Raw genomic sequence first — 12,699 nt, forward strand, 5'->3', positions numbered from 1 at the left:
CGTGTCAAATATGTAACACGAGCATTGTTTCCTCACACAATAATAAAAAAAATCCTAACTTTAGTAGCAATAATGATAATGATCATGACTTGCAGGTGCAGGTATCAAGTTTCAAAGCTTTCCCACTGTTCTGAGACTGTATACAGCTCAAATCCGAGCACACACTCACTCACACACACACACACACGCACACACACACGCACACAGCTCACCGGCACGAGTGAGCGTTTTGTATATGGGGCAGACGTAGACGCCGGACTGTGGCGGTTTGCGGTTGGGCGTGGGCACCATCCAGATGACGGCCATCTCGGTGTAGAGCTCTTTGGGCCGAGACTCGGTCAGCATGCCAGCGTGCGTGTCCCAGCGCGCCCCCTCCAGGAACAAACCGTGGATGAAACACCCCGTCTCGGGCCGCTCGGTCAACTCCGCCGTCGGCTCCGTCATCACCTGTGGAGGAAAAAGAGGATCAGGAGGATCAGGACATCAGGAGGACGAATTTGTATACACGACCCAGACGCTGTGATCAGATAATGATTCTGTAATGACACGATGTACCGTAGTCACAAACTAGCTCTGGACACATGATATGGAAAAATAACAACAGGCTGCATTACTTCGTCTTTAAACAAACAAATACACCTTTTCGATTTGCGCGGTGGTTATATAAGTCGTAAGACCAGTGTATTATTATGCTATCATCGCATAATAGTGACATCGACTCAGTATGCTGATAGAAATGCAGTTTTGCCGCAAGGGGTAATAGTAAGTTATGCAACATATTCAGCACCATTCAATGTAGAGAATTGGGCACACATCAAATTATCTTCACTGTCCCTGCATCTGTGAAAAAAGAAGGCTGCCTCGGGCCTTGGTGCGCCTTTTCAAGTAGTGCTTCTTGTCCTTAGATAAAGTCGACCCCAAATCAGAAGGAAGCGTAGAGACAAGTATTTGAGAAGGGTTGAATACACTTGAAGGTGTCCTTTAAATGGTTAACCTGCTGTTCTCCTTTAAAGGCAAGAAGATTAGGTTAGTATCGTGTTATAAAAATGAGGAGCGGAAGTGTGGAAACATTCATGCTCACACTGTGACATGCTAAATACGAGAGCTAAGTGGCGTCGTCATTTCTTTAACATCGAGTTCAGGAGGTGTAGCATTGCCGTGAACCTTAAAGCCGAAGCTGATGGTGTCGATGGAGAGGACAGAGCGGCGGGCGTAGTTCTGCAGCGTTCCCGTCAGGAAGGCTTGTGGGAAGAAGAAGCCGCTGATCCAGAACACAGCCGGAATCCCGCCGGAGATCCAGCGCTTCAAGAAACCGATGCGCTGCAGCAGGTCGGATACCCAGGAGGCCAGCGGCTTTAGAGACGGGTACGCCTACGGGAGAAATCACGCTCAGCGCTAAAACTGTAAGAACGATGAATGATTCCAAACAATTTGGAAGGATAATTATCAGAGGAATAATTGTGCAGTAATAAATGAAAAAATTTATTTTTTTAAATAATAATAATAGGCTGATTTTAGCATACATGAGGGGTAAGTTAGGTAACCATTCGCATAGACACAGAAACATAAATGCAGATGGCGCAAAAAAAAAGAGGGAAATTCCACGTACTAAATAAATGTTTCAGCCTCTCTCAAATCTAATTTATGTGTCTGAGAGAGTCAAGCGAAAGAAAAGTAGAGTGGGAGAAAACAACACAGAGGGAGAAAGGGTGAGGAGGACAGATTCTTGCCTTGGCCTTCCACATTTCTGGAACGGCGTTGATGAACAGACTGTTGGCCATGAGCTCGAGCTCGGATGACATCACCACCAAACCTTTCAGAGCCTTCACTAGATCACCGAGACTCTGCGTGATCACTGCTAGCAACTTATTATATCTGATACACAGAGAGAAAGAAAGACAACAATCATGGCAAAGAAAGTTAGCAAACACAGGAAAGAAAAAAACAATAATAATGAGAAAGAAGCAAAAGAGAAAGATGGAGGAAAGACAACTTGACGATTTATATGTGAGATAGAGAGATTATTGTAAATGGGACTTAATCTCAGGAGAGAGAGTACGAGAAAGGAGAATTAATACACAGATAAACGTGTCAGAGAAAAGAGAGAGCAAGAAAGTGACTAACAAACCGAGAAAGAGAGAATTAATGGTAACAAATGCAAAAAAAAAAATATTTGTGAGGGTGTAAGTAAGGAATTTGTGTCGCTTTAGTACATGAACACATAATATTAATAGAGTATCCATTTAAAAAGGCACAAAATGTTATTACAGGCTATAGGTACTGTCATTTCCTGTTTCTGATCTGTGTATGATGTGTGTATGGATGTACCTTATAACTTCCTGTATCAGTACAGTGTTCATAGACTCCTCATACATCACTGGGTACTTGGTAACGACTTCCTGAATGTCGACGGGGTTGGGAATCTTCTCCACAATCCCTGTCACGATCTCCTCGACTATCTGCGGGAAAGAAAAAGTTTTACTCTAACTTTTAGTAAAAAAAAAATATTTTTTTTACTTTGCCCTGTACTGTATGTATTAACGTTAAATATATTAGAATGGGGGAAAACTCACATATCTTAAGACATAATCTTAGACACATTGTCTATGAGTTCACAAACGTTTGGCTGAGGAGCTAAAGGAGACCCTAAGGGTGACTCTATACCTCCTCTCTGGCTTTGCCCCCACTGGAGGCAGCTCTGGGCTGCAGTCGGAGTACAGCACCCAACAGGGCGAACGTCTCGTTCTGGGCAAAGCTGATGTTTGCGTTGTCGTGCAGGCCGAAGATCTCTGGCGTGTCGTTAATAGGCAGGCCGCGGATGTACGAAAGATAGCCCTGCAAATAATACATTACAATCCTCAGGTCATACGTGCACAGAATGGCGCCCTGGGAAAACCCTTGCTGACAATCTGAAAACTCTCGGCTTCCCTGATCTGAGATATCGTTCTCTCTTGCACGTTTCTCAACCACAAGTAGTTCTAGTATTTTAAATCTGGTTACCCTAAAAGTAAAAAAAAAAAGAAGAAAATGACATATTAAAGCGCATCTATTATGGTTTTGAAACGTGCCTAATTTTGTATTAAAGGTCTCATATAATGGATTTACATGCATCCGAGGTTAAAAAACATTTTAACGTGCTCATAATTTAAACTGCAGCGTTACCTTTTTTCCCCCGGTGTCACAAACGACTCATTAAATGATTCGTTCTAAAGGATTCATTCTAAACTCTTCCTTTCAGAGAGCATACTCTGCTCTGATTGGTCAGACGTCCCAGTCTGTTGCGATTGGTTAACCGCTGTCAGCAAGCAGCCGATCAGAAAGACCAGAGGCGGGGTTTTTTTTGTTACAAACCTACGTAGGTTAGTACAGGAAGTAAAGTCTGGAATCACTAACGACTCGTTTCAGCTGTTCAGAATCGATTCCTTCTTTTGGGAGTCGGTAACTCCGTTTGTCGTGCGCTTTGATTTTTGAAACTTTGCAGAGCTTTTTACATTCACAAACAGCTCGATAACACACTATATGAAAGGTAATATTTGAAAAAAAACATAATAGGTGCACTTCAAAGATTTCTTTTCAAGTGCAGACATTTTGACAGCTACTGTAGTAAAGTGATTGGACTTATGTCCATTTCCATCGCTTCAACACACTTCAAAGTGTGACGATCACTGCGGGAGGAAATCACACAAAGATAGCCAGGTTTTAGATGTCTTTGAGCAGATTCTTTTTTTGTCTTCTTTTTTTTTAACCACTAATGTTTGTTAAACTGCTTAAGCAGTGTGAGCTTGTGAGATGGATCTCAACATCATTTAGCCGCTGCTGGAAAAGGTTCAAATATGCAGAAGATGCTGAAAAAGCACAGAATGTGCAGGACCTGGAGGATTTCTCTGAAGACCAGTGGACAGTTTAACGGCTCCGGACGAACAAGGGACTCATGAACAACTCTCACAAAACATAAAAACAGACGGTCGTTGATCATCCGGGTAACGACACGCGGTATTAATAGTCAAGCGTATGTAAACGTCTGAACTGGTCTATTGTGTCTTGTGGACTATATGTAGACGTCTGCTTATGTCAAACAGCGTATTCGGGGACGTATTAAATAAAAAACTAAATGCAATTTTTATGATCGCTCTAATTTTTAAAAAATGATTAACACTGTGTAGATTCTGCAAGGCGTATGTAAACGTATGACCTCAACTGTGTATCTGCTTTCATAAAGTAGACGTGTCAAAGTATGTTGTAGACAGAAAAACCGGAAATTTTGGTCTAAAACCGGATTTTTTTTTTGTTGCTATAATTCAGTCACAGTGACATGCGAGGGGTTTTCCCGGATGGACACATACATCAAAACAATGACACAAATGTTGAAGGAAACTGTTCTCAGAATACAGCATGTAAATATTTACATATACCGTAGATGGTTTGAACTGATTTACCCAATAACAGCTCAGTGTTGCTGTGTGTGTGTGTGTGTGTGTGTGTGTGTGTGTGTGTTGTTCTATGAGTAAGCTGCACATCTGCTAAATGTAATATAAACCTTGATGTCCAGGTCTGTGCTGATCTGGCGGTACTCTCCTGAAGGTGAGTAGACGTGATCAGGGTTCAGCACAGAGGGACAGTAGAAGTCCTCCAACACGTTCATAATGCAGCGGCGATCCCAGTCGTCTGTCACACGGCCACCGTAGTTTATCTCGCCGGCTGTGTACTTCAGAACCTAGACACGGAGAGAGACAGTGTGAGACAGAGAGTGAAAAAAAAACAAAAAACGAAGTGAATACTATATAATAACGTCAAGGCTGAGTTTCCAATTCCACGGTAGAGCGAGCTCACGATGCTTTTGGTAAACTCGGATTGTTTACGAGAAAAGCTATGCGGACGTGTGTGTGTGTGTGTGTGTGGTTTATTTTCTGATGTGATGTTATGATGACTGTGCGTTTTTTTTTCTTTTTCTAGACATCATAAGAAAGACAGGTAACGTGTGAGGAGTTGTCGAGGAACGTTTCGGCAGCAGGACGACCGTCTCATCCTTCTAATTCAAGAGCGATGCAGAGTCTCTGTCCTGTTTTCTCTCAAAGAAACACACTCAAAATACAAACTGTCCTGCGTCTGTGATAGTTCCAGCTGTGACGGGTTAAAATTCATGTTAAAAGTAATAAATAATATAGGCTCAGTGGTGTGCCCTGATACATCTGGTGAATGAATCAGCTGTGCTGTGGGTGGAACAGGAAAGAGAAAGAATACGAGATGAAAAAGAGGCATGCTGGAGAATGTCCTTCACGTATTAAAAACGCCGTGTGTATCTGTGCTTGCCTTGTAAGGAACGTCCTGGTATTCATCAAGGAACATTTTGAGTTGGCTGATGCAGATGCGCAGGTCTCCGTCTGTGAACTCATACGGAATGTTGAAACCCAGTGGACCAAATTTCCTGCGCTCGATAGCGTTTCCGTGGAACAGACAGAGAGACAACAACAGAGAACGGAACTCTGCAGACTGAGAGAGAGAGAGAGAGAGAGAGAGAGAGAGAGAGAGAGAAAGAGATTAGAAGACAGATTAGTGAAGGAGATGTTAAAGAGAAATATATTTAGTGAGATGTTTACAATCCTGAGGACATCAAGCAAAGTAAACACATGAGATCAGTTTATATGGGTTTATATAAAGTTCTGCATGTGTGTGTGTGTGTGTGTGTGTGTGTGAGTGTGCACCTTGGTGCAGGAGTTAAGGAAGTCATCACTCAGGCTCATGTAGGTCTTCAGTAGGTTGGCCTTGATGCCTCGTGGAGGCTCGATGGTCATCTTGGAGCTGTTCTGAAGAATGGAGACCGGGAATTTGTTGCTGGGCAAACTAGTGAGCCACAGGCGGAAGTCCCGATGGACCTGAGACATACACACACACACACACACACACACACACAGGCGCCCACATGCACAGACCGAAAAGCACAAAGTGGTTGCTTTTAGTGTTGCTCCAATTAAATAAATGTACAAATGTCCTGTTGCTAAGATAATTACCTAATTAACTAAATGCTACACACATTGTGTCTCAGCGCATTTCCTACTCGCACGTGCAGCCATGGATATGCAGGTGCGCAGTGTATATTTGCGCACACGTGTGCGTTGGGAGTAACTAACCTTGTCAGGGTCGATGTTCTCAATGAGTCGCTCCAGAGTGGGCATCCAGCTCGGTGCCAGGTGGCAATTCTGGAAAAATACCCACTGCCCCTTGTCCATCGCACTGTGCATCATCGCTTCAGCCCAGGGACCCTGACGCACACACACACACACACACATAAACACACAAAGAAACACAAACAGAAAATTCACCTCCAGCAGCAACAAATGAAACACACACACACACACACACACACACACAGACATGGACATAACGTTAAAACCAAGCAAATCTGACATCAACAAGCAATCCAGCCTCAACCCACAGCCTCTAAAACACTCAGGCAACACTCTCAACAAAACTAAACACACATTCAAAGTTCCACAAAAACATTCAGCGTAAAACATCTGTGATTTGTCATCGCCTTTGCTCTTAAACTAGCGGAGACAAATTCTTAGATTGGTGCTTCCTTTCTGAGAAAGGCCAAGGATGCTGTAGCATGAGAAGAACTTACAAATTTGTAGATCACCAAAAAAAAAAAAAACACCCAATGTCATGACACTGAAATAAGACTCAGTCATGAAAACATGCCGCCTAGACAAAACAATCACAAACAGGACAAAAAGCAGACACGCACAGCCAAAACAGTCTAAACGCTTGAAATTAGGAACATCCTGAGAGCTGTCCACAGCATAGAACAAGCAAAAGAGGAGTAAAAAAAAAACAGAAAGAAGAAGACTTAAAACATTACAGACTGTGTACAATCCACGGCTGTGGATTTTTAAAAAAAAATATAAGGCTCTATTCAAAATACCTAATAAAGCAATTCATAATCTAACATTAATATCATGTTTGTCATTATTATGATTATTAAACTGATATACAGTGCACATATAAATATACACATATTTTAACATGAACCCCCAGAATGGTCTGTAAATTCTGGCTCTTACAGTTCTTCAACCTCAGACGTGTGTGGGATTGTTTTTCTTTTAGGTTTGTACCAGCCCACAACATGTTCTGATGAATTTAGTCGGTTCTAGTTTCAAAAAAATAAACCTAATTTAACCAACACAACTCTGACCAGGCAGTTACTAAGGATGAATGAACGGTCTTTTTTTGTCCCTCAAGCTTCATCATACCCGACACCTGACCTCTTGCTCACGCCCGCATGAAAATAAAGACCAGAGTGAACCTTTAGTTGGGTACATGTGAACCTTTCTGGCAAGCTTTCTTGAACAATAAACAAGTAATAGTGTGCATCCTTTTCATATATGTATTTGTATCTGTCCAGAACATATTATCTATTCATTCCAAATAATTTATTTTGTATTTGGTTACACTCCTGCCATATGGAGCAATCTTTACATGGATAACAACACTCTGTGGCTGCATTAGGAATATTTCAATCTTTACAGACTGAAAGAGATAGGCATAAGGTCTATGGGATTTACTCGACATTCTCCAACACTTATGTTGTTGAGTATCACTGACAGGAAGCCTCTAGAATGTTCTCTCCCATTCACACTAGTTCACTCGGCTTGTCATTTTCCAAGACTAGAAAGTTTATATGGGTTGAGGAATGCTGGCGGACCTGATTCATCATATTTATTACAGCATGAAATGTGAAACATGATCCCATATTACTGTAGCACTCTGAGAAGTCTCATGCGTAGGGGTGTGACCTCAGGTCTGTTCTTTTCCATTATGAGACCTTCGCTAGGAACCGAACGCACCAGTCATCGTCCTGAGCTCGTTAGGAATGTAGCGGCTCTTTAGTAAGTGACCTGCAGGCTAGCAACTGATATCAGCCCTCAGTACAGATCCATCGTTAGTAACACGGAGGAGAGAAATGCTTTATTATATCCCTGCTTTGTAAAAAGGTCTGCTAGGGTGAAGGGAAATTCCAGTCATGATTCGCATTTAAGCAAACATACAGCTGCACAGAGCTACATGAACATCTGCACACCATTCACACTGTAAACTACATTTCAGAAGGTCTAATGATGTGGAGTAGACCTATCACACCACGGCATACCTGAAAAATAAAATTGTTTCATTTTTTTTTTTTTTGGTTCTAACCTGGCCCTGGCCTAGCGAGATGGCGCTCATTTTCTTGGAGAACTTCATGACATCGGCAAATTTGTAGAGGTCAGCTGCGGGGTCGGTGCCGGGTGATAGAACAAAGATAAGCGGAGTGGAGGGCGACGACTCCTTGAAGACCACAGACAGGTCAGACGTCTAAGAGAGACAGACAGGAAGACATAACACATAATGTATATAAAAGTCTAAAACAGAGTACTAAGCAGTATTTTTTTTATATATAGATATCCCAAATTTAGTCGACTGGCCAGTTCATGTTCGGTGCTTAAATTTTGCACTGGAGCTGGACTAAAGTTTCATATTCTTGTTTTAAAGGACATTGTTAATCTCAATAAGTTATTAATCTTATTTATTATTACTTTTTTTTTTTTTACTAAAACTCCAGGGATAGTTCTATACTAATGCATCACTTCCAACTTTCTGCTACACAAAAGATATCAAATTGTGCGAATAATATGACTGCTTCCGTAACGTTACAGCGTTCAGCTGTTGTCAACCATCAAACAGTCACTGATGATCGACTACATATGATGTAAAAAGGGAAATTGTGTAATTGTAATTATTATTCACTGGACCACACCTTTAAGTCAGCCTTCAGGATTTAAAGACACAGAGCTCTGCCACCCCAGTACTTTAGGAGTTGATTATCAGAAAGTATAGATATTGTTTACCTGAGGCTCGATGAAGCGCTGACCCAGCTGCGCTGACACGAAGTCCTGCAGGCCGTGTGTCAGGCAATCGACACGCAGACAACGCAGCACTAACAGTCGCTGAAAGCTGTCCAGCTTGCTCTCCCACTCGTCCGGGAGAGGCTCTCTGTACAGATCACATATACAGAACCATGAACTAATACACATATTTACACAGAAACTCGCTCAGATGTAGGGGAGGCCACATACTGTATGGGTGTGATGAGCAGGCGTCCACATACTTTTGGCCATTGTGTTCAGTATGTGTTTGTGTATGTGTAAGTGTGAGAGGATACCGGTGTGGCTGGCTGCTGTCAAAGATCCTCCTGTATTCTGACTCATATCTGGAGAAGGTGTGTGCCAGGCCTGTAAAGTTGGGCAGAGCACTGAGGGCCATGACGTCCCGCCACGCCCGTTCTGATAACCAGGCGGGCGACGGGTTCGGCAGCTGCTGCAGGCTTGTGCCTCCTGACAACATGTACTGCCATTCAGCCTGAACATCCAGCACATTAAAACAGAAGGTGAATCATTTCCATAAATCATTTTTGTCATGATTATATAAATGAGCAGACAAGACCGACTGACGTTCCAGCAGCACACTGAAAAGAAAAAAAAAAAAACAACCCCTGAGGACAGAAAAGCAGGAGTGGCCGAGAGATTTCTGGTTAATTGTTTTCTCACCATAACGATCTTATTTTTGTTCATCATGATGCGAGCGCACAGCAGGAAGGCGAACATGAGCTTGTGCTTCTCGAACAGGCTGCGGCACACGTTGCTGTAGAGGCTAAAGGTGAAGTGCTCGTTAATGTTGATGATGCGCTGCTCCAGTGTGTCTAAGGGAAGACAGAGAGCCATGTGAAGACAGACAACTGCAATGGAGCTGTCTCACTTCTACTCCGGTTATATGAGCGTAAAAGTGATGACATTAATTGATGAAACAGATACGAACGATGATTCAAAATAGAACAAATGTCAGTTAGAGTGATAGTCTTCCATGGTGAGGCTTAATTCGTGTTTAAAGCATGGATCTAATCTGACTGAACACCATCCACACGGTGAAGCATGGTGGTGGCAGCATCATGTTGCGCGTTACCCTTGCTCTCTTGGTTGTCTCTCGGACTAATGCCCTCCTTTTAACACCCGGCCCATTTGATAGCTACTTGGTCTTCGTGACGCCTTTTGTTTAGGTATGTTCTCTAACAAAATCTGCCGCTTCCAGAAGCAGGTGTATTTTTATTACATCATGTGACACTAACTGCACACAGGCCACGCCTGAACACAAAAAAGCTCTTTCCTTAGCTGTTTGTTGTTTCAGGTCAGGGAAAAAAAAAGACGTCACATGCATCATTCAGTGACCGAGCTCCTCAGGGAGCAGAGATTCAGAGATTGGAGGTGTCGGATAACAGCCATTTTTAGGTGATATTTAGAGAACATGTGGTTGTGTAGAAGGCACCATGACTAGCTGCTAGTCTGGGTGCAAAGTGAACTTATGAGGAGGTGGTTGTATTCTAAGTGAGAAAAAAAAAAACAGAACTAACAAATGTGTAATTAAAAAAAAGCACACTTTTGTTTACATATTAACATTATAGTACATTTACGTTTACATATCAACATTATAGTTAGTTGTGTAAGATATGACAGACCTTCTATTGTGCCAGCTGCTGGAATGATAAGAATTTGTTTATTTTCAATGATAAGAACATTGCATGTTATTGTGGTTTGTAACCCCTGTTAGACGGTTAGACAATACACGCTTTCTCCTTGAGAAAAGACAAATTCTTCCATTTATAACCAAATTGTTCTGTTCTGTTGTACTGTCTGTCTATTCCTTCCTTCAACATTCTTAGTACTGTTTGTCTTTATTCCTCTCTACCTGTATACTCTAATGATTTACAATCGCATTAATCCGTGTGACAAGAAGAGGACATGTTCCCGTTTGAGTCTGGGTCCTCTCAAGGTTTCTCCTTGATGTCTTCTCAGTAAGTTTTTTCCTCTGGTTTACCTATTAGGGCTTTAAATCTATTGTTAAAACGCGCTAGCGCTATACAGATGAATCTGAAATGAATATTTCAATCCTTGAAACGGATGAGACGGAAATGACTTTTTTTTTTTAATAGCTCCTGTCTTTCTAGCACTTTAAGAGATGACGACGATGGCGTCGTGTGAGTGTCTGCTCTACCTGCACGTTCCGAGTTAGCAATGCCCGCCATAAAGATGCCCAGGAACCACTCTAGAGAGTACTGATACATGGGGTCCACGTTGGACAGGTCGGACACGCAGAAGAAGAGGATCTGGGTGCGCACTGCCACAGGGACGTACTCCAGACGTGTGGCGTCGATGTCTCGCTCGGTCTTCTCCGCCACCATCACTTTGGCCTGCCACAGTCCAGAATTATAGCAATAATATTCATAGTTAATACGTCTTTATTTAACGCACAGTCTTTCTCAAGAAAATGGATGCAAACTGAAAGAAGCAAACTGAATGTGATCAAAGGAACTGAAACCTACAATTAAAAAAAAAAAATTACATAAAGAAAACATTACATTTATTAGGTTCTGGTATGTATTTCTTCCTGTATTAACTTGAAGAGTTAGATCTGCTCTAAGGAATTAAAGGTGGCGTTTGTAACTTTTGTAAATAAAATATATATAATGTAATAATCATATAAATTCGAAGATACCTTAAAGATCTATAAGTATTTGCAATACTGTCAATGTGATGAATATGAGCAATGATTTATTCCTTTCAGCATTTCATTAAAATTTTTCCAGCCAGGAAATAAGGGAGTCAGGCTGGTTAATAAGGTGAGAAAGGCTTTCCTTAGCATTGGTCAGGTTCTTCTGTAGTTCGCTGACAGACCTGTATCTCTCCAGCTTTGATCTTGGAGGCTCCAAGCACTCGTATGAGCTCCTCATCGTCGACGGGGTTACCCTCTGATGAGCTGAGCCTGAGCAGGATCTGGTCCTCGATCTCCTTCAGCTCCTGCTTCATGCGTGCGTTGCTCACAATCAGCTGGTTCTTGGCCTCCTCCAGGTCAGGCCTCTCCTCAGCCACCACCCGGCCCAGCAACTGGTCCTGCAAGCCGCTGCACAGTACACGTGTCGCTTTACCGTAAGACTTCGACTTTCTATTGAATTTACCGTTAACCGTGAAAACAGAACAAGAAATGAAATCCGGACGACGACACGTTTTTATCACTTTAGCATAGTTAACGATTGCTTTCAGTTGACAGGATGTTTGAGCTGTACCTCGGGGAGAGGGTAAAGTTGATGAGGGTGACTTTGGTGGAGATCTCAGGAGAGTAGTGTGGATTGGGCAGCTTAGTGGTGATGTACATCTTGAAGTCGTTGTGGTAGGGAATAACAGTGTCACCTAACTTCAGTACTGTACTGCCCTGCTGCTTAAATGTCTGAGCACACACACACACACACACACGCACATTGATTACACTGATTACCTTTGCTAAGATCAAATAAGTACTGGCGAACGTAAGATGAATTTTTTTTTCCACACTCATGCATTAAATCATAAGCCTGTGATTAATGTATGTACCTGTCTGTTTGGTTGCTTACTGTGTCGAATTGTTAGTTTTATTTCAGCTAAATAAGAAGCTCCTGAGAGAATAATTTCAGTACGCATATTACCTGTCGCAGCAGAACAGGGTCGAGTGCCGGGTCCAGCTCCTCTCCCACATTCTCCAGTAGACAGGGCTTCCCGAACCGAACGGCGTTTTCCAAACTGCGCAGGAAGTCCCTGTCACTCAGCTTCATCACATCCAGTCCATTATCACGTTCCTGCA

The 12,699-nt window shown here is 42.4% G+C and overlaps 1 protein-coding gene across 1 annotated transcript in view; it reads right to left on the reverse strand.

Annotated features, from left to right (window-relative positions):
- Positions 1 to 12,699, reverse strand: part of dnah1 (dynein, axonemal, heavy chain 1) — a 37,589-nt gene that overhangs the window by 1,178 nt on the left and 23,712 nt on the right. The window contains exons 58-73 of the mRNA XM_053652656.1: positions 12,545 to 12,694; positions 12,149 to 12,309; positions 11,760 to 11,985; positions 11,080 to 11,275; positions 9,582 to 9,733; positions 9,067 to 9,393; positions 8,883 to 9,002; positions 8,191 to 8,349; positions 6,129 to 6,260; positions 5,311 to 5,490; positions 4,538 to 4,714; positions 2,665 to 2,835; positions 2,329 to 2,459; positions 1,731 to 1,875; positions 1,165 to 1,371; positions 213 to 447 (exon numbers count right to left, since the gene is read on the reverse strand). Coding sequence (XP_053508631.1) covers positions 213 to 447; positions 1,165 to 1,371; positions 1,731 to 1,875; positions 2,329 to 2,459; positions 2,665 to 2,835; positions 4,538 to 4,714; positions 5,311 to 5,490; positions 6,129 to 6,260; positions 8,191 to 8,349; positions 8,883 to 9,002; positions 9,067 to 9,393; positions 9,582 to 9,733; positions 11,080 to 11,275; positions 11,760 to 11,985; positions 12,149 to 12,309; positions 12,545 to 12,694 — 2,869 coding nt within the window. The remainder of the gene's footprint in view (positions 1 to 212; positions 448 to 1,164; positions 1,372 to 1,730; positions 1,876 to 2,328; positions 2,460 to 2,664; positions 2,836 to 4,537; positions 4,715 to 5,310; positions 5,491 to 6,128; positions 6,261 to 8,190; positions 8,350 to 8,882; positions 9,003 to 9,066; positions 9,394 to 9,581; positions 9,734 to 11,079; positions 11,276 to 11,759; positions 11,986 to 12,148; positions 12,310 to 12,544; positions 12,695 to 12,699) is intronic.

Source organism: Ictalurus furcatus, chromosome 21 (assembly GCF_023375685.1).
Source record: "Ictalurus furcatus strain D&B chromosome 21, Billie_1.0, whole genome shotgun sequence".
NCBI lineage: Eukaryota > Metazoa > Chordata > Actinopteri > Siluriformes > Ictaluridae > Ictalurus > Ictalurus furcatus.